The 22,122-nt window shown below is 43.9% G+C and overlaps 1 protein-coding gene across 1 annotated transcript in view; it reads right to left on the reverse strand.

Annotated features, from left to right (window-relative positions):
* Positions 1–22,122, reverse strand: part of SHROOM3 (shroom family member 3) — a 158,527-nt gene that overhangs the window by 92,563 nt on the left and 43,842 nt on the right. Inside the window, exon 2 of the mRNA XM_009288686.2 lies at positions 17,602–17,756. Coding sequence (XP_009286961.2) covers positions 17,602–17,756 — 155 coding nt within the window. The remainder of the gene's footprint in view (positions 1–17,601; positions 17,757–22,122) is intronic.

Here is a 22,122-nt window from a genome sequence, read left to right on the forward strand (position 1 = left end):
GCCGGGGGGGGGGGGGTGTCTGCTGTTTTTCCTTCCCTCTCCTCTTGCATGACATCTCTTCGCGAATGGCATGAAACATCTGAGATCTGTTTCGGTTTGCCAGTTCCCTGACTCCCTCTTGTCTATGGGGGCTTCTCTGCAAATTTCTGTATTTATTGCAGGCTGTTAGGCATAGAAAAAACAAAGAAATCAATATACTGTTTGGAAAAGTTAAATAGCCTGCTGTTTTTCCTTCCCTCTCCTCTTGCATGACATCTCTTCGCGAATGGCATGAAACATCTGAGATCTGTTTCGGTTTGCCAGTTCCCTGACTCCCTCTTGTCTATGGGGGCTTCTCTGCAAATTTCTGTATTTATTGCAGGCTGTTAGGCATAGAAAAAACAAAGAAATCAATATACTGTTTGGAAAAGTTAAATAGCCCTAACTTCTGAATGTCTCACCTCAAACCTCTTGAAACTCTCATGTAAAATTACAACATATAATTCTTTGTCTTAAAGGAATTAAAACACTTGCTTAAAAACAATCCACTTTTCCGAGTCACAGCAAGAGGTTGAGCAATTTGCAGGAATGAGGCCACAGTTACTTGACAGCAGGAAAAAAAGTTAAGGTGTGGGGAGAAAAGAAGTCTGCATTTCAGAAGTGAATTTCCAGGGGAAAGGAAGGAGTAAAACCATTCACTCAGACAGACAGTTCCTACCCCTGCTGCCTGAATAAAGGCTCTTTCAGCATTAACCCTTCCCGGTGGCATGCTGTCTCAACACTGTTGTCTTTAGGAGACAGAGTTCTTGTGTGGCAAAATCTTCCCTGGCATAAAAGTTGGTATCTCTCAGTAACACCAGTGATGCTGAGCTATCTATAACCTCCGAGAATCCGGTCCCACCACTTCACTATGCAGCAAAGCCCCTTAGCTAGAACAGAAGTGCTCTGGGGCCTGAGGAAAATGATAGGCACAACAATGCAATACATTGGGGTTATTTACACCAATTTACAGTTATATATAACCTTGGCATCTGTAATAATAAGGCAGAAGTGGTCTCTGTTTTAACAAGAAGGATAACCAGGTGGCTACACATCCACTGGAGACTTTACTGAATACACCTCATGGCAAATACAGATCCACTATTGATTTGAATAGAATGAGATTTTGGCAATTAACAATAAATTACACACATCGGCTCATGTTCCTAGAATGTCACAGCTCAGAAAGGAAAACGCCTCCCCAAACCAAATACAAGCTGAGCTCTAAAAGACCCTTTTCTCCTTTAGCACACATCACTCCGTAGCAGGAATCCCAGCCCCGTTCCTGCTTATTCATGAGTATGCGTATGCAGGAGCGGGAAAGAGGGCAAGGAAGAATTTCTTTATGAAAAAAAAAAAAGCAGCCCCATTCCTGAGACGCTGTTGCTATGGGCCTGCGGGGTTCACAACAGATGGCAGTGAGAGCCATCCCCACGCCTCGCTCTGAAGCTGTCCACTCAAGCATACCATTCGCATTCCCCACATACCTCCGGCCCCGCGGCTTCGGCACAGGGCGGCCCGTCCCCCTCGACGCCCCGCCGACCTCTCTCTTCGAGGTGCCTGGGCCAAGCCGTGGGGCCAGGATGCAAGCAGTAGGCCAACATTCAGTCTTCCTGCCCCCTCTGCCTTTCGCCATCCCTCTTCATCCCTGGATTTTCCCACAACTGAGTTGTGATATACAATTTCAATACTTTATCTTCTGAGAGTTTGAATCACTGGGAGAAAGCAGTTTGTTAACCAGAGGCTCAGTCCTGGACACTGCCAATTTTTGCATCCTCGCACTGGCCTGAATCAGGGTGAAAGAGAAAACAGCCCCTTAGGGCCTGATCCAGACCAGGGCTGGGCATCTTCCTGCTCCCTTGGACGGAGGAGGCAGCAGCCTTCAGGATAACGGCTTGAGGTGAAGAAGGCTGGATCAAGGCAAAGACATCCTCTTTGCTGTGGAGGACATCATCACATCCAAAACACTTTAGAGGAGCACAGTTCAGAGCCAAGGTCACTGCCTAACGGGTGTTATTAACAGCTAAAAAGGGTGAGAGAAAGTGTGCAGAGGGAAAACAATGTAAAGATGGAGTGAGAGAAGTACCAGGTGGGGAAAAGCATGATTTAAGCAGCAGAGATGTCCAGGTGTAGAGAAGAGAGACACCAGAAACAGCATCAATGAACTCCAGGTACAGCATTCTGTCTTGCTGCTCCATCTAGTCTAGTGTAGGGCAAGATTATCTGCAAGAGCCCCTAAAATATGCAAAACCCTGTTGAGAAGTCCCCGCTGCTGGGGAGTTCATGGTCTCAGCCTTCCTCTCTGCGCCCTGCAAAATCCTGCCTGAGAACCAAAGCGTGCCTCCGACCGCACAGCAAAGCTTTCTCAGCTCCCAGGGCACAACCAGGCTAAAGAAAAATCAATCCACCTTCACTTCTGTACACACGTTTGACACAATCATACGGTTCTGGTCTCCTAAACCCAAACAACAGACGTGTTGGCTCTGCAGTAAGGAACTGGAATGTGATTTGCCTGTTGCTTGCTGATCACACATAAGAGGGCTCTTTGGGGCTTATTTGCATTTGGCTGCTGGAGTCACTGTTTTTTAATTCTTTTTTTTGGTGGGGGGGGTGTGTGTTACAACAATGATGGAGACAAAGCAGCAGATGCTGTAGGCTAACCACGAAGAGCGGCGCTGGACATGTGCAGCTGGCCATTTGCATTGTGCTGAGCTGCAGGGCTGCTCCAAGGCAGCCTGGGAAATGTGCTCACTGCTCGTCAGCAGGTTCAACCAAATCCTTCGCCACTCTCCTTTATGGCTGTGACTTGCCTGACCCTCCTAAATGTTGCCCTTCCAAAGCACCGGAGGATAAAGTTATTTTCTGGTTCATTTTTCTTCTGATGCAGACAAGGAGCAAGCATTAAGTTTGAGAGAAGAGTATGACTTTTGCTAAAAGTCAGTTTGTGTGACTGCATGTGCAGTCTTTTCTGTGCAGGCATGCAGGAAATTTTCCCTCCCTCACACACACAATGGTTTAGATTTGGTATTTATGAGCTTAAGTTAGAAATAAAGGAGGAATGAAGTTTCCAGGTGGCTCTTTCTTTCTTTAATCTTTTCTATGTTTCTCCCTCTCTCTCCCTCTCTTTTCTATCAGTCTTTAATCAAATTCCTGCTGTTATTTTTATTGAACAAAGGAGATGCTGGCACAGCCCTGAAGTGCCTATGCACATGGGTTGCCCTATAACAGCCAAGTTGCTACGATTTATTGTTAAATGGTCCCTGCAGGCTGTAATTTCTAAAAAGCAGAAAGAAATGTCCAGGCTTTGGCAACTGAGGTAAATGTTAATATCTGGTATTTCTTCAGTCACTTGGGTTTCTATGAGGTATTGACTTTAACCCTTTGAAGGCTTCAGAAAGACTTACCTTTAAGACACTATAAAACAGACCAGAGAAAACAGTAACATCACCCCTAGATTATTTTTTCAATTCACTTGAAGGAGGCGACCACCAAATCTCTTTAATTCAGGCATCTCTTCAAATTTCAGATACTACGTACATCACCTTTCTTCACATTATATACCACAGAGCACTGAATCACTCTGCTCAAATTGTTCCCAGGAACAGAGAAGAAATATATGTCTGGCTCATCTACAAGCTGATATGAAGACCACAGGAGATGTCAAACCACTCAAGCAGGTAGTGGATTAGGACCCAAGCTAATCCCTTGCCCGTACATGATTGTCCACACTAATTTATAGCTGAACAATTCATTTGCAATACTGCCTGCCTGCAGTCCCCCTCAGGAAAGAGTCACAGCACGCGAGAGATGCACGCGAAGTAGAGAAGAGCTGACGCCGTCCTTTGCAGAGCTCCTTGCAGCCTCGTGGTGTACATACATGGGTCCTCCAGTGAAGGACAGGAGGTTCCTCACATCACTGCGGCTTGGGAACATGCCCACCCGTGCAAGCATCAGGCCATGCCTCAGAGTGATGGGATCTGTGCTGTAAAACAGCCTCTTCCTACATGCTGTGGATCTCTGTCAGCTCCACTGCCTCAGGAATCTCTAGGGCCGACTAGTTGTGCCCTTGATGGCATGTACTTAAGCAAAAGTGTGCTCCTGAGAGCAGGGAAACATATGCAGGCAGGAACATACACGTGCCCACCGTGCACGTCTTCCTCAGATGGGACAGCTGGCTTGTGAGAAGCCAGTGGGGTGCTCCAAGGACTGAAGCTGACAGCACATGGACAGTCTTTCCCCAGCCAGATGCTCCTTTGAATTTGGTTTTAAAGAGCTGGCTCAGGCAAGGCGAGGCAAAACAGGGGCAATCTAAAGTGACTGGGAATTGGCTACTGTAACCAGTTCTAGTTTTATTGTCAAAATCTCCCTGCTCTTTAAATATTGGACTAACGAGTGCATATTAGGCAAGGCAGTGTGCTGCACTCACAAGTTGTGGCTGCATCTGTACTTCAGAACAGGCTGTTTGAAGTTGATTTCCTTAAGCAGACAATCTACAGCCAAAAAATACTCCATTTTACACAAACACAGACACAGACCCCAGTATTCCACTAGCACCACTTCAATGGACCGGATCACCACATTGTAGAAAAAACACACAGTTACAACAATTTCAGCCGAAGCGCACAGCTAAAGGTTTGGTCCACATTCACAAAAAAACCAAACAAAAAACCCTAAAGTTAAAGATATCCTAATAGCAATGAAGCAGGTAATGAGTTTAAAGATTAGTTAATGGGTTTACTAAGGAGTTAATGTCTCAGGAAATAATCAAAATCAAAGTTCAATGAACTTAGTTTTATGATTCACAACCAATCTAAAAGGGCGTATAGGTGTGTATAATACATAACAGGTCCTCAGCGAATGTAAATTTGTGCAGGCCCATACTGGAGCTATGCTGATTGCCATCTCTTCAGAATCAGACTCTTTCACGTTCTCTTTCTGCTATCTGCAATGTTGCCATATTAATCAAACAAGAATATATCCCAGACTGTACGGCTAGCCCATCTGTATTAAACCTTGACGACAAGTGTTGGCCTGGTTTGACACCCACTTTAAACAACTCTCAATTTATAAAAGGCAAAGGCCAAAAAGAGTGCCACTTACTTGAGCAGAGACTTTTCCAGACTATAAAACTGTAAAATGCGCCTGACATATCATGGTGTGTATGTGAGTCAGATCCTCCGCTCATGAGACTCAGCATCCCAAGTGCATGGCATTATTATTAGCACCCTTTGACACCAAGGGAGGGAATGGCCTTAAACATGCTGTACAACTCTGGAGGCTCTCAGAAGTTCACCTCTCCTGCGAGCTTCTGGCACTTTTCTAGCCTAAAGCCCAATAGATCTGCTTACACCGCTCAACAGCTTCACCAGTGACAGAACCTGAGCAGTGGCGCGGCACTGCCTCCCCGTTTGCTGCGAGATAGCTTACAATAGCAGCTGAAAAATGTCCCATGCCACTGCCTGGACACTCATTTGCTCTGAAGTTTATGATGCTCATGACGTTTAGGACCAACAGTGTCCCTAAGACTCCTGTTCTCCCTCTCCCAAAGCCCTGCCGTGAGGTCTGACTGCCTCCACAGGCACAAAGGCGTGCCCAGATTGTTTTGCTGTAGCTGTTGAGAGGCTGCTTACCTTTTGAGACACAAGACCAAGTCTCAGGTATTTCCATCCTTGCGGCGGAGGCAGCCTGCCATTTGGCGAGCGCAGTCCTCGGAGGAGGGAATGGCACTACTGCCTCAGAAAGTGGAGAAACAGGAGCATAGCGAATAAGATAACAAGTTGCAGATACAGGTGCTGTGCACAGAGGCACCTCAGGACTAATCCCGCAGTGAAAAGCAGGAGGTTTGCTCAGCAGAGGCAGCTCAGATTACTGCCCTCCTACCAAGCAGTCGTCAGCAGGCCTGACAGACAGGAGCAGAGACCATGAGGAAAGGGGAAATTTGCTGAGTGAAAGTGCCAGTCAGCTCTGTCCCGACGCCCAGCAGATTGGTGGTTGGCGCCCTCTTATAATTAACACTGGGATTTTGGGGGAGAGAGGAGAAAAGAAACTAAATTCAATAAAGAAGTGTTTTCAGCCAGCCAGGAATTATTTCTTGTTTCTCTTGAAATTCACTATTCAAAGTTCATTTGAAAAAAGTAATTGGAAGTGAGAGTGGGGTATAAAAACCCACGGTGGAGGAGAGGTGTAGCAGGGACGTCAGTCTCTGTTGCTCACTGGCCCACAAGTTAGGACACAGTAATTCGACTGCAGGTTCAGGGTTGAAAAAGGTGCCCACAATGGTTCCCTTCTGCCAACCGTCAGCTCTGTGGGTCCCACTGCCTCTTCTCCTGCGCCAAAGCATCAGGCCTGAGCCCCGGCAGAGGAGAAGGCTGTGGGCACATGGCTCTGTATGAAGTCCATGGAAATATCACCGAAAAGTACGTGGCCCTCAACACACTAGACCCATCCTGATACAGAGGTTGTCAGCCTGATGCAGCCAGGGAGGTTCAGTTACCCTCTACCCAGCCAAGCTGCCTTAACATCCAGGAGAATGCTGAAAACATACATTAAATATATGTTACATATATTAAATTAACATGCTTCTCCTATGGGGAGGAAAATGTTTCATTTCAGGCTAAACAGAACACACAATTTCACTTCCATTTCACCCTAAATATTTTTTTTTCCCAGTCAGGCTGCTAGATCAAAACATACGTTATTCACAAACTCACCCACACTTTTTACCATACTTTCTCCAACTTCAATGTCCCCTTCACTTCAAGAGTCTGAATACATCATCCCCTTCAATGCAGTTAACTTCCTGACACCCTACAGGCAGGAGAGCTGCATCTCCCTTTTATAAGGGAGGCGAGTATAAGGAGTAATGCCACATGAAAATATCTATCAGCAGGAGGAACCAAACCCAGTGCCCCAGGCCCAACACCAACATACTGGAGGAGTTTCCCGTCTCCCCAAGACAGAGGATGGCACTTACTGCCTCCACTCTCTTCTTGCAAATTCACCTCATGACAGCAATAATTTTTAAAAGCCTGGTAAACGCAGAAGACTAAGACGTAACTCTGAGCTAACTGGCTCTTTTCAGTGTTTGAAAGATTTATTTTTTAACCAATATTTCTGATTTTAATTAGCTTAGGCATTCTTTAATAGAAAAAAAAAGTTATGGTGTACTTATGAAGGTATAACCTCCACGAAATTGTTTTACATACACGTACTGAAGACCAACCTTGTCTCCCTTCTATTGCCAAAGTCAAAGCAGTCAGAAAGCTGAAGAAAGGGGTATTGGGAAAAAAGAAGTTCTATATTCTAGAGCTATTGGCGTAGCCAGTGTTTTGGCCAGGTGCATACACATGAATACTCTTTGTCCACCTGCATTTGTGCAAGTGAGTTAGGCTGCCTTTCGCTACAAACAGGAAGATTCGTGCATATAGAAGACCATTTGATACTGTCTGTGCAGTTTCTGCTCTTCATTATTCTTTTGACTGAGATATTCCATTTATCCAGCCACAAGGGAGAAACAATACCATGGGATCTGGATGACCCATACAAGCCTATTCATGAAAAAATGTAAAGTAGTTACAGTGACCACTACACCCTAACATCTGTTTTACTGAAGTAAATCCAGGCAAACTCAATTTATATCAGTAGGATTACGTCAGTGTTCATTAGCCTTTCCTGACCCCACCTCCCTTTCAGAGGAAACCTTGGATCAAGCAGGAAAAGCATGCAAAAGTTCTTGAGAAATTGTTTTATATTCCAGGGTAACTAGTGTAGCTGAGGAAAATAAATATTTAACCCGGCCTAGGATATGTATACATCAGCACATATCAATGCCAGGCAACTAACAAACCCCTTATAAATCAATATTTATAGTCAGCTCTTGAAATTAAAGCCATGCAACTGGACCTTCTTACAATAAAGATGATGAAATTCAGTTATTCTCCGTTCTCCCCCCTCACAGCAGCTGCCCTGTGAAGCTGTCATCCTGAGTCCATTGCACCTGTACAGGTAACCAGAACCTCGCGCAAGTCCAGGTATTTGCCCTATTGACTAAAGGTCAGCCTAGACACAATCACAGATAGAGAAGCGAGGCACATATCAGTCAGAGAACACATGCTTGCTTGTTCGAGTTTTCATACTATTGTGATCTGATCCAGCTCCAACTTAATCCTCAGGAAATTCCAAAAGAAGGAGATTCACATTCTAAAAAGCACTTTGTATGGCGCTGGCAGAAATTTCCCAGCTTTTCCAGTGTCACTTTCTGACAAATCAAACCCCTGTTTGATTATTGCCTGAAGAAGGCAAACTAATCTAAATGCACTCAGTGAAAGAAGCAGCTAATACAGAGTGGCAGTGGCTAGAAATCGCTGTGTTTCTAATGCAGTTTCAGGTGAGAGGTCAGTCTTTAATGTCCCATATAGGATAACACATTATGGTGGCTGGCATTTTTTTTTTCCAAGGCATTTTCCCACTGTCCCCATCAGTGGCCTATATCTTTATTTCAAAAATCGTATCTAGATCTTCTTCACATTTACTACTCGCTGTGGGAAATTTCCTAAAAGCCTGGCAGTCCTAAGCTGTAGCTAATTAAATCCTAGACAGTAAGCCTGTTGCCAGTGATTTCAAAATTAAATTCCGTTCACCTCTTAGCTGTCTGCCCCGTGTTTCGCATTAACCCTTCTTAATGAGATAGGAACTGCAAACATTTTGATGAATGCACAGAAAACTCCTCTAATGAAAATACTGATGTTTGAGATAGTTAAAGACTTACCAGTTTGATCCAACACACAAGAAAATTTTGAAGTCTTTACTTACCAGGGAACAGGCTGTACAGACCTCGGAAATACTGTACAAACAATGGGTCAGGACCCTGATGGGCTTTGGCTGGTTGCACCCATTTGCATCACCTGAGGAGCTGTCTCTTCATGTAAGACTCCAATTGAAGGCTCATTTTTTTGAGAGTGTTAAAAAGATGCATTGTAAAAGACCCCCTCCCTGTCCCAAGATCTCACGCAACAGAGCATCAGTGACACCTGGTAGACGGGGAGCTGAGAAACAAGGAGACATGACCAAGGGCACGCTGGAAAGCTGTGGAGGAGTGCACAACCAAACGTACAACAGCGCTAGTCACAACACCACCCTGCCAGCCCTCTACCAGTGTTAATGCCAGCTTTGGCCTCTCAAGCTGTCAGTCTTAAAACTTCCATGTGCATGAAACCTTCCTTTCTCCCGTTTCCCCAGTCATCGTCACCGAACAAAAAATAACTGCACCGCATAGCAGCTCTTTGGAAACAGAAACACGGTCCTGTGTTGCTACGGAGTGGGGTGTAAGCCAATGACTATTCTAATTAATTTCATTCACAAAACTTGGATTTATTCGATGCAATTTTTTGGCACGCTGTCAAATACGACACAAAATTACATTAGTGTCATAAGAGGAAAGGATTAGTCCACAGAGTTCTTTGAAGAATTGTGTTGGCACTTGGCTTTTTGTAAAAATGCCAGCAGCTTCCCCTCTCTCCAGGGGAAATCACTGCTCAGTGAGGGTCAGAGCCAAAGCCTTTTTGAGTCTGTGGGAATCTTTCCACCAATTTCCATGGCCTCGAATCGGCTCTGACCCTCAGATGTCAGCTGTACTGACATCTTCCTCCCACACTTTGACACTTCGATAGGGTCATTTATCAGGTAGAGTGGAAGACTTTTTTCCTTTTTTTTTTAAAGCCTCAGTTATAGCAATTTGCTGCCAAAAGAAGAACAACTTTGTTGTTGGCATGGGTGTAAGTATTCGGGATGTCTGGGTTTAATTCCTGATCTTGTCACAAAGGTCTTCAAATGAGTTGATTAGAACCAGATTTGTCTGAAAACATAACACTGGCCATGCTGTGGCAGAGCGGAGGCCCATGTAGCCCAGCATCTTCTCCCTGACAGCACCTGAAAGCAGACATGTCAAGAAGAGGATAAGAGCAGAACTAATATACCCGCATGTCCAACATCCTCCCAGCCCCAGCAGTTTGCAATGCAGCGACTGCATAAGCGTGAGACAGCCCCTGGCACTTAGCAGCAGGTTTTCATCCGCCATGGGACTGGTGTTTCCAGGGGTTGTATCCCTGGGTGAATTCTCAGTCAGCTCAGCGCCTGAATTAGCCAGCTTCCCTCTGACACTCCCGGCCTCAGGACTGTAGCATACTTCTCCTCTCAGCATCTCCCCCAGGTCTCATTGTTCAGACAAGGGGGCCCGGGGACAGGGATGTGCCGAGAGAATAAGCCGAATAACCCAAGTGACGCAGGGAATCTGTAGGGAAGCATGAAAACAAACACGCAGATTACGGTTATAGCCAAGGATAAGCTTAATCCTTTCTTTTTGTACAGTTTTTAGCACAACAGGAAAATGAGGATAATGTTTTCTATCCCCACTCCTCCTTTATTTGACTTGTATTTTTAACCTAAGGCTCTTTGAGATGGAAAAGAATTGCAGGCACTGCTAAGCTTGAGGCAGACACAAACCACCAACCACTAACACTGAAAACAGAAAATCAACTGCCTTGAATACTGATCTTTGCTATGTTTGTATCTCTTTCTTCGTTTACTTACACCTCACTACAGAGCTGCCCCAGAAAGTGAGAGATGATACAGTCAAATGTCCTTCACTCTACATAAAACCTACCATGAGAACTGGGCAAACGCACACCCTTGGGCCAGGTAAAGCTGTTAGTAAAGCTGTTAGTAGGTATCAGGAGCAGCGGCAGCCACGTACTTTAATTGCAGTATCTCTCTCGACAGTGATGGCTAGCACCAGGCCCAAAACATCAGATCCCCATTCAAGCTACTGCTGATTTGTATGAGCAGAGGATTCGCTCATGGGTGGCTTTGGAGAAGAGCAAGGATGAGGGGTGGCTTTTATTGTGGTGGTCTCAGAAGCACTAAGCTTGTGTGCCTTGAGCCTCAAGAGTGCAACAAGATGTTAGGGCAACTATATGCTATAGGAACTGAATGTACTTCATCTTTGATGTAATACTGTATATGCCACATAAATAATACTTGAACAGGCTTCCTATGGTTGCTCGTATCTGTATGATCGGATATATGGTAAGAACACACACGTTGCACGTCTTGGAGGTATGCAGTTCTGTTGTAAATGACAGCTCTTTTGAGATTCATACTTCATGCAATCTCACTGGCTCTGCAAATGCAAGTGTCACCATCAAAGCCGCTCACATCCCAAGTCGGAACCTATGTGCTGGCCCGAACACTAAAAACAACACCCCAGAAGAGCTCTGCAGGACTCCTGCATGTCAGCGTGTACAGAGTAAGGGCCTAAAACATTGGTAATTCCCTGCAGAAAATTTTTACTTGCTGTTCCACTAGCAAATTTTAATAGAGCTTTGCATTCATTAACCAAGACTGACTCTGGATCGAAGAGTTTAAAGAGTCAAAGGACCAAGTCCTGATCTGAGGTAACTCATCTGAACTCCATTCAAGTCAATGGAGCTGCTTTACACCCACCAAGAACATGGACCAAACCGCCCGTGGCAAGCTCACTTCACAACATACTGTCGTCTCAACAAGAATGACTTCATGTTTTCACCTCTGCCCTCCCTGCACCAGGCGACAGTGAATGCCACAGCAACTCTAAGGAATGGCTTGTAGGAGGCCTTAGTTCAAACGGTGTTTGTGTTAGAAAGGGTGTCTGAGAGTTGTTGTCCTTGTGACTGTGGTTCCCTTCAGCATGATATTCGCAGAACAGCTACATTTGCCATCATGCCTCAGTGATCTAATTGCTGCTGTTACGAACATGTTGAACGTAAAACTATGTAAACAGTGTGACGCTCTGACATCCATTCTTGCTTACTGACCTGTGGAAAAGTCTATTTTTGGTAACTGCTGTAGGCCACGGTGGTTGCTGTAAAGCAGACAAGGCAATGCCCACATTTTGAGCCTTATCTTCAGCTGATACAAGCATGCACAACACAATTAGATCGAACTATGACACCACTGAAAAGGTCTGGGTCTTTTTTTAATTGCACCCAACTCTGCTTAGATACTGAAGTTGGAGACGAAGTGACAGAAAAAAACAAGTTGGAAAAAATAACCCGTCTTTCACAATTAAACAACTAAGCCTTATTTCTGTGGCTTGTAGCTTTAGCTTTCAAACACTCAGTATCCTCCAGCTGGTTAAAGATCAACTGAGTATCAAAAAGTATCTAAGGTAGTTCCCCGAGGACAGTAGGCAAGCCTCCCGCTACAATATTAAACAAACTGTCTCTCCAGTTTCTCAGTGATTCACACCTACTGTTCCCAAATTGGCAATCCATGAACAAAAAGATCTCCCCAGCATCAGCCTGTGGATTCCTCAGGCTTGATGGAACCGCTTCTGCTCATACCTACAGAGACATACTGAAGACTATCATGGGAAATACTTGTGGAGACCTCTCTTCTGAGGACATAGCTTCTCGGCTCACTCCCATAGTCTGTCACCAGTGGAGCAGTACTTGTTTGCTCTTCCCTGTAGCACAATGCTATCTTGTCTTTTTGCCCAGTGATAATTTTAAAGGCTATTCCCCTCACTCACTCTGTTTACCTGTGGCAGTTTGATCTGGCTAGCAGGACTGAACACTCAAGCAGCGGTATGCTTTTTGCCTCATTGCTCAGGTATGAAATATATCAGAATGAAATGAATGTGCTTTCTTCTGGGCCAGCAGAGGAAAGTGTCCTAAAAAGGCCTATATTAAAAAGCAGGGAAGGAGAAAACAGCTAATTTTGTTGTGCAATTCTAAACGTCTTAAGAATCAGATGGCAGAAAAAGGACTAGAATGGACCACCAAGCTAAATCCACCTTGCCAGTGGCAAGCACACAAAAGATACTAGCAGCAGGGTATGTGAGGCAGGAAACTGTAACTCAACTTAGCAGGGACTGGAAAGTGCACCTAAGGTACACTCAATAAGGCTTTGTATTTCCCTGAGATACAGAGTAGCTCTTACTCTGGCTTATTCTGGCTTCAGCACAATGAAGTGTGAAGTATCAGCAAGCTTCCTCATAGCACACCAGTTGCAGACCTGAGGTCTACAGGAATGATCAAATACATACATGTCTGAGTCTATTGTCCTGGAAATGAATGGGCAAAACAAGTACAGGGAGGTAGCAAGGAATGGGCAGAAAGAAAGGAACTGGCTTTAGGAACAGCCTTTTAAACAAGTTAGATATGAGCAGCCCTGTTAAAGAAGGAGAGAAAGCTGGACATTTGAAAACTGCCATGGAGGGCTCCTGAGCTGAGGATGAGACAAACAAAATGCAGCTAGAGAGCAACCATGAAAAATCATTTAACAGTTATCTCCCAGATAAGGATCATCCTAGGGAATGGACACAGTATTTACTTAACACTAGGGTTCGTTTGGTCATTCTCTGCCTCTGCCCTACTGTAAGTCCACGAGCAAGGAAGCAGAAAGCATGTAAGTTTACAACTTTACATGTCTCTCCTACTGCAAGTTCCTCCCTGATGTCAGCAGGACGTTTGCACAGGAGTGAAAGGCAGACTATGGTCCTCATGTACTAACTACTCTGGTACTGGTTATTTATTTATAACCATTCATATTTATTAAGTACCCTTGTGAGATGATAGGTAGTTTTTATCATCTCTATTTATTTTAGTCTTTCCTTTCACACTGAATTTTCTCTGATTTCCCCTTTACAGTCCCTTCATTGAAACTATTCCCACTCTTTTCCTTCATTAAACTGATCAATGACAAACAGATGAAGACTGACAATGATGCATCAGTACTGAGCTTTGCAGATGGCATTCCAAGGGAAATAACACATCATTGCACCAGCCTGTCTACAGACCTAGCAAGGTGTTCTAACATCAATTTTTGCTTAGTAACACAAGTAGAGGCTCACTCTGCTGCTACTGGTACTAAAAGCTTACCTTTGTCCTAAAATAAAAAACAAGATTAAATAGCAATCTAGTATGCTACGTGGGCTACACAAGTGTATAGGGTGAGTCAAATGTATTCTGTTGGTCCTCTGTTTGATGGTCTCACTACAATACATCTGAATAAAAAAACCTGTGCTTTCTGTCCATTGTGATGTCTGGTGTCACCATCACACTGCTATAGAGAGCTCCTGAGTTTTTAATTTGAAAAACAAACCATCAAACCTTCAAAAACATGCTGACCTTGAATATGCTTTGGAAAGAACCAAAACCACATACATCAAGCAGACTTTGCTATTGTTTGCATATGACTTTTAAGGAGTAAAGTCCATGTCAGTGTGAGTTTGTGTCACTCCTAAGCAAGAGCCCTCATGAATACTGAAATCACCGAGTAAAAATTCAGGTCACAAATGACTGGTCAGTGAGTTTTCAGACTGCTGGTATTTGCAGGAAGCAACCTTAATCCACTTCAATTAAATCATCATGGCCAATTTACAAAAATCAACATCTCAAGCACTCCAAAAATAATTTATTTTCAGATGATGTAGTACTGCAAAACATCATCTTCTTGTCCACGCAACAAAAAACAATCCCAAGTGGGAAGCACACTAGTGCTTCCTTTACCAGTCTTAATGGCTAAACTCGTTATGTCTGGGGTAAAGATAATCTGCACATCCTTGGTGCTGTAGCTTTACCTCAAGTCTGGCTTGCAAACCTTTGTTTGTTCACATTTCATCACACAGATATGCTGCCTGCCCAGCAGCATGCCCCTAACTGAGATGAAGGCTCCACGTGGCTCAGGTTCTGTACTGAGCTGCTTTCCTTAATTTGTTTCTTTTGCATCTTGCCTCATTTCATTTCATATTGTCGGAAGCTTTTATTTAATGCAGAAACTCACTTTCCCCTCGCTGCTTTCCTCTTTCTCACCATTCTCCTCTGGGATCCTTCTTTTATCCCTTCTCATCCACTTTCCCTCTAGCACTGGAGGCAAAATCTTTGTCTTCTACCTTGCCGTCAGCTGGCCAGAGTCCTGAGTCTGGCCACCTTTGGTGACAGAGAGAATTCAGAAAAACTTGTGACCCACTGCCCACAAAGCAGTCAGGACCTCACATTTTTGTTCTTTTGCTGCTTTCATGCCAGCACTGCAGGGTCAGCTGGGACTGTGTCAAATTACCTGAACTGAAGGCTGGGCTCTTAGCTCTTAATTGCAATTTTTCAGTTCTAAGTTTATGGTTTGTCACTGAGCTTTAAATGTGCACGAAGCACTTAAAGTACCTTGGCAAGGGAATAGTATGTGAATGTAATACCTCTTAAAGTTAACATGCTTGTTCTTTCTAGTGGTGATGAAATGAAACCATGAAAGGCTCCGAACGAAATTTTCTTCAAGTTCACAATAGTGTTCCAAACCAGGAAAACATCAAATACCCTTGCATACTCATTAAAAAGGAGAAGAAAAGGTGAAAAGGTCTTGGGAACTTAAAAATAATGGAGAGAGAAACTATTACATTACACTGTGAAGTGTAATTTCGGAACATAAAACACTGCTGTCCGACTTTCGATTTTTTCAGAGGTGGATCACCTCCTCTTTCAATAGCTCATCAACCATAATGAGAACCATGTGATTGATGCCCACTGGGATTGCTCTGCCTCTCATGATTCCTACTGTATGTAAAAAACTAGTCAAGGAAATTAAAAAGTTGCTCATTTTCTCTTTTAGCTTGAAAGAGGCCTCAAAGCTTTCTAAGAGATGTGGTCCCGTGATTCAGGCATCTCCCAAGAAAATATTAGGAGCTGCTGATTTTTGGCCTGGCTATGACACTGATGACCTTGAGTACATCACTTCTCTGTGTATAAAGATATATATGTATGCATACTTACATACATATATGTGCATGTGTGCACATATGTGTGTGTGCATACGTATCCAGGCAGAGAGTGCTTATTCACTCCTGGTGTCCAGTTTGAGACACGCAGGAACCGATCTTCCCAATGTACTTTTTCCAGTTTGTAGGCTGCAAAAGGGCTTTTCATAACATGGGCAGGTTTTAGTCTCCACCAGAGCAATGCTGCTAATGAAAATATCTAAGTGGAGAGGAAGACACCTGGGACGAAACAACTGCAATGGGACTCCAGGCTTTGCTTGTCTATCCTTTTCTCTTTCCTTTTCTTTTTACCTCTCAGGTGGACAGATCAAACGCCAGAAACAATTCTCAATTTACACCAAACAGAACCAGTTATTTTACTAGTTCATCTTGGCAAAATTAAATTAAACTGTGACAAAAGGGTTCTATTTTCACAATTTTGCTAAGTTAGTTTGAATTAAACATTTTGCTCAGTCAATACAGTTGGACTACAATCTACGTGGGCCTTAAATAAAAAACATTTATTTTTGGAAAACACTCAAATTGCAATGAACTACTTTTGCAAATATCCTCCCAATGGCTACACAAACCATCTAACAGTTCTGTATATAAATATGCAGAATTTGTCACGAGGTCATTGTCAGTACCTAAAGGTGCTTTAGGTAAATAATAGAATATAACCAGCAAAAGCACGAAATATACTCCAGAGAGCGGGAGGGTGTCTGCGCTCTTCATACCTGCCCTACTCGGACATCACCACTTAGATGTTAGATGAAGCTGACACGTTTTGTTTGGCTAATGACAGCTCCTCAGCTATGCTGATCTTGACCCAGATTCCTTTCTGGCTAAGTGGACAGAGAAATCTGTCCACAGAAATCCAGGACAGAGCACTCCATAAAGTGATACCGGCTATCACCTAACTGGCACAGAAAAAGCTGTTTGGACATGCTCACAGTAAAAAACATACAGGAAGCATCTTAATTCAAGTCTTAACCCCGCCCCCCCTGCAAATTCCAGACCCAAACATCTCTGATTCAAAATGCGCTTCAAGATTCAAGTTCTGTGTCCTGACCCTAAGACAAACATATTTATTATTCATGTCACCACAATTTGCTTAGCTGAGTTACACTCAGCACACCATCAAACCCAGCACGCTGGCATCACTACTCATTACCATTTACAAGGCCTTTGACAGCCAGGGAACCGGCGACATAGAACATGTGAGAGATCACTCATTCAGTGATAGCACAGAGGTTGTTGCTCAAAAGATGCAGGTGAAGTGGCTGCTCTTCCCCCTAGATCACATCCAGAGTACAATATTGGTCAGACTGCTCTCGGTCATCACTCACCTGCAGAACACGAAACAGCTCCAAATCTTGCTGAGGCCAGTGGAAATCTTTCTGCTGTCACAGCAACAGTGGTAACATGCAGCAAATGAGGCAAGAGCTATGTACAGAACTGCCACCCTTTCACAGGAAGCCCCAAGCACTTTGAAGGAAGACAAGACTGCTTGTAAATCACTGAACAGGAATCCTGGATTGTCATGTGGCAGGGGAGCAGTGCAAGAGATTTGGATAAGTATTTCACGTGCTTGGTCATATCAGTGACAAAGGAGTCATAGAAATGTCGGCTGAAAAAAACAAACATTCGCCCTTGGGCTCATGCCTGTGTGCTTAAAAACAAGGCTTTTGCCAAGATCAGGCCAAGTCACAGGCTTTCAGCTGGAGATGTCGGGGGAATGGCTGTGACACCCTGCAGGGCAGGAAAGAGGGAGAGAAGGAGTGTTGGATCTTGCCTACCTGCGGACGACTAGCTTCAGTTTCTTGTAGGACCCTTTAACCAGGGAGATGGCCTCTCTCCTGGAGCTGCTCAGTTCCACCTCATTGATGTTCACCACTTCGTCACCAGCCTGCAGCTTGGAAGGCAGGGAGTCCGCTTTACCTCCCTCTTCGATCTGCACAGGAGAGAGAGGAGAAAGAAACGGTGAGACATGCCTGCCACAGTTTGGCTATCACATGCAGAGCTGAGCATGCATTTTTGTTGAAGCAATTAGGTCTACCGGCCCCAAACTCAGCTCTCTGACTAAGAAACGTTGTCTCCCTTTGCCAGCCAGCTTCCTCAAAGGTCTGTGCTTGCCCTCCCTACATTTCATATAGATAGAAGCTGGGGATCGGCAGCCAAATTAATTCTGCCAAGAAGCATTGTTTTGAATAAGCCTGAAAAGTCTTCGGTATTTGGAAGCAGCGAACGCCAGTGAAACGGCCATGGAATGCCTCCTGATAAGAGCACCCAGGCACAAGCCCAAGGGCAAAGCTGGGATTAGAAGTGCTTGGATATGATTTTTTTGTTCAAGCTCCTCTTCGTGATCTAGCTGGCTGATTAACAACAGCTTCTTGCTTACTGGCCAGCAACAAAGCAGGTGCACATAGGTGTAGGTAGTTAATGACATGCAGCACCTCTGTAGGGTTTTTCAGCTAGGGATTTAAAGAAAGTAGACAATTATCATAATTTTATGAGAAAGTAAGCAGCCTGCTCAAGGCTATGTAGTGGCAAAGCTAGAAGAAGAATCCTAGGGCACTTTCCTTTGTTTTGTATGGTTCATCACGTACATCGTGTAGTCCTTCATGCACATTGATTCTCCATCAGTGTGCCAGCAGAAATATGCCAAGTCTGCAAAAAAGTAAGTGACAAGGCAGAGGACAAGAAAATTTGGCCCAGAATCTCTGAATCTCAGCCTCGTGCACTAATGCACTACCTCTCTGCAAAGGCATACTAGCATAGCAGAGGGCAAGGTTATATATGGGTTAATGCACTGCAAATCCCGAGTTTCTGGAGACTCAGGAGTGCCGCCGGTTCAGAGTGCAACTGATATAGCTTTTATTACAAAACTTGCCACCACAAAATTTGATATTCAAAGCACCTGGCAGTCCCTGTTCAACAGAAGCTGTGACCTGTGTTAGCAATTGTCTTGCGACCCACACTTCAGTATAACATCTCATGGCACATTAGAAGTATAATCTCTTCCTTCAGACCTTCACCTTCCGAGACATCATATTGAGACAAAGAGGTGTATCTGAATTGGATTAAGACTCTGATCCAGCCAGGGCAAGGGCTGCTGTTTGCAGGGGTACCATTTTCTGAGCAGTGAAATTGCACGCACGCTTCTGGGATTTACTTTTATTTCAAGTCATGCCAGGCAAAGTGTAATTGAGCCATAACCCAGACATGTAACTCAGCACATGTAGATGTATTACCCAGACTTTCATCAGAACATTAGTTTCAGTGTTGAATGGTGATTTCTCACAGGCGCAACCAGTCTGTTCTTCTGAACAATTGTATTCCAGCTCATGTACCTTCTAAAACTTAAAAGTCTGACTTCCACAAACGCTAGCTAATAAATTCTCTGAACCCTGTACAAAGGTAGGTAAAAATCATTGTCATTCATCCTACCAGGAAGTCATTCCACTGATGAATGAGTTTTTTCTTTTCTTCTTAAGAATGGATAAAACCACAGGAATGAGACTTCATATAAAGAGCCTTGTATCACAATTACCAGGAAGGGTGAGAGATGAAACATTAGACCTTATTGCCAGCATAAATAAATAACAAACTAAAAATGCAGTATTGCTCCAGTTTGTTGCTGCTGTAAAGGAAAACAGGTGGGTATCATTTCAATGACATACAATAGAGTGGGATACTATGGGTTAGATGAACTTGTGATATAGTCAACAGAAGGGATTTTTTTGTTTCTTTTTGTTTTGTTACGTTAGATCACATATAATGGAGAAAAGGTGTTCTTGGAAAAATATCTCCTGTAACAAATACCAGCTACTTCAAAAGCTGAGATACTTATCAGAAGCATTTGTATTAACTTCTGCCTTGATGAACCCTAACCTTAAAAAATCAACAAAATCATGATCTGTGCTTTATCCTCTAATAATCCAAATTGTGTTTATATAATCTAGTTTTTTTCACACCACAGGATCACTGTTTTAAGGTTCTCTTTGCAACCACGTGGGCTAGACATTTCTTTTTCTCCTCTTTTTTAGTGAAAATGGAAATTTGGATTCTTCCATAATCACCTTTATAAAGAATGTGAAATCAAAGACTTTAAGGAAAGACTAAACCCCGCAATACTTCTGATAAGGTTGCTAACATTATGAACAGCTCTGAAAGAAATCTTTCTTCAAATCTTGATGTATTCCATCTTATGCCTATGCCAAGGGCTCTTAAACTGCAGCTTGCAAGGCCATGTAGCCAGCCACAGTACCATAGTAAAGAATGTCCTTAAGGAAAGTTTGCTAGCACGAGTACAGAGACATCTGCAAGTAATTCTGGAGGCTGAGGATGATCTGCGTTGCTCCTGTGTACTTAAACTATCCACGAACAAGACCTAAAACAAGACCCACTTTTTGTGATTAGAAGCTTTTGATGGCAGCATCAAAACCGTATTACTTACATACCTAGAGAGAATATAAATGGACATATGGATTGATCTTTTGTTGTTTACATAGTTATCTCATCTATTAATAATCTGTTAGCCTTCTCATCTGTCTATTGCTTAGGTACAGTTGTGTCATCTATTTGGCTGGAGTTCCCTGGATGCAAATTCCTTAAAGTTCCTGGAGGAAAACATTCGCAACAGGCCAGTGACCTGGCACTACCACTCAGAGAGTCAAAAGAGGCAAAAAGTCTCCCAAGTTTCCACCAAAAGTCCAGAAACAAGGCACTGTCTCCCAAAGCAAGGCTCAGATGCTCCACATTCATTTCTTCTCTCTGAATGCCTCTGAAAATATTTGTGTTTAAGGAGTGGTGATATTTCAAGGAAGGGACTGAATGATTCAAACAAAACAAGCTGCACTATAAACACAAAGCTCTATCTCTACCCAGTGTAACAATTATCAACAAAGCAAACAAACTTCAGCGTACGTGTAACCCATTTAAATGAGCACCTGCTTCACTGGCCAAGGCTGAACAAAGTCAAGGATAGGGCTCTGCTGGGTCTGTGATGCACTGAGCAGTTAAGGATGGAAGACGCTTGCAAAGCTATGCAAGCCACAGCAGACAAATAATATGCAGGCAGGCCACTTCTGCATGTAGTTACCTTCTATGAACAACCTGTCTCACCCTGTGGACCAGGTCCCAAGTGAGAGTAAATGAGAAGGCAAGTCTTCAACTGTTCCCTAAATCTCAAGTGGTTCTAAGTGCCGTCAGTCAGCAAAGGCAGAGCCAGCAATACACTCTGTTGTTTTAAGTGTGTAAGTTGTGTTGGACTAGTTTGAGCAGCCACAGCATTGTCAGAATCATCCTCAACAGTCACTTACGCCAAAAATGTAATCAGCATTACATTTTGTGAGCTATAGGACCTAGCGTAAGAGGTCAATCAATAGCCAGTAAGACATCTTATGGTTTATTTAAGCTGAGAAAAACAAGGTGATATGCAGCCAGCAAACCTGCTGGGTGTAGGATTGTCACTCATCCATCAGGAGCAGGAGGAGCCAGCAGGAGCCAGCCGGAGACTGATGGTTTTTTCCTTTTGGCTGGATTGAGACAACTGCTCTGCCAAGTCGAGTTATAACACGTGACTCTGACGAGCACAGGGTGGAGGAATACCTAAAAAACAGGCTGGTTTTGAACTTCATGTGCTGGGCTAAACCTTAGGGGGCTGGATTCAATGGCTGGTCTTACTGCAGGTACTGTGAGTACAGCCAGCTGCCCAGGCACTGCCACGTGGGAAGAAGAAATCAGCAGGAGCATCCGTACAGCAAAACATTCATCAATAGCATAAAGGCTCTTGGTTTCCGTGCCTCAGTTTCTCAGCTGTAAAATGGACACAATCGTTACTACTTTTGTCTGTCCTCTTTAATGTGTGAGCTCTCTGTGGCTGGTGATAATCCAAATCTTGGCTCTCATTCCAGGGGCTGTCTCTGCGAATCCCTAGCTCACAGGCCCTGACCCTGGGGAGAGTCCGTGCCGATTAGAACCATGCAACAGGAAAGTATCCCCTTCCAGAGGGTGTTCCACCAACCATCTACAAGACGGTTCCTACTTCCTGTGAAATCCCGTCAAACTTCTGTGATTTCAGCATCTGCCCCACACCTCTTTCTTTCTTCTGTTTTCCCCAAACATATTTAGCTGATTCTTTCAGGTTCTTTCAGAAGGAGAGAACAAGACCTTCCCTGCCAAGCTGGCCTCTCCTGAAACACACACTTCAAAATGCCTCAATAGTCTCCTCGGGCTGACGCAAACTCAAGTCCCTTCAGTTGTCTTTCCTGCAATAAAGCCTTCCATGCCCACTGCCCTTTCCTGAAAATCCCAAA

The sequence above is a fragment of the Aptenodytes forsteri genome, unplaced genomic scaffold, assembly GCF_000699145.1.
Source record: "Aptenodytes forsteri isolate BGI_AS27 unplaced genomic scaffold, ASM69914v1 Scaffold221, whole genome shotgun sequence".
NCBI lineage: Eukaryota > Metazoa > Chordata > Aves > Sphenisciformes > Spheniscidae > Aptenodytes > Aptenodytes forsteri.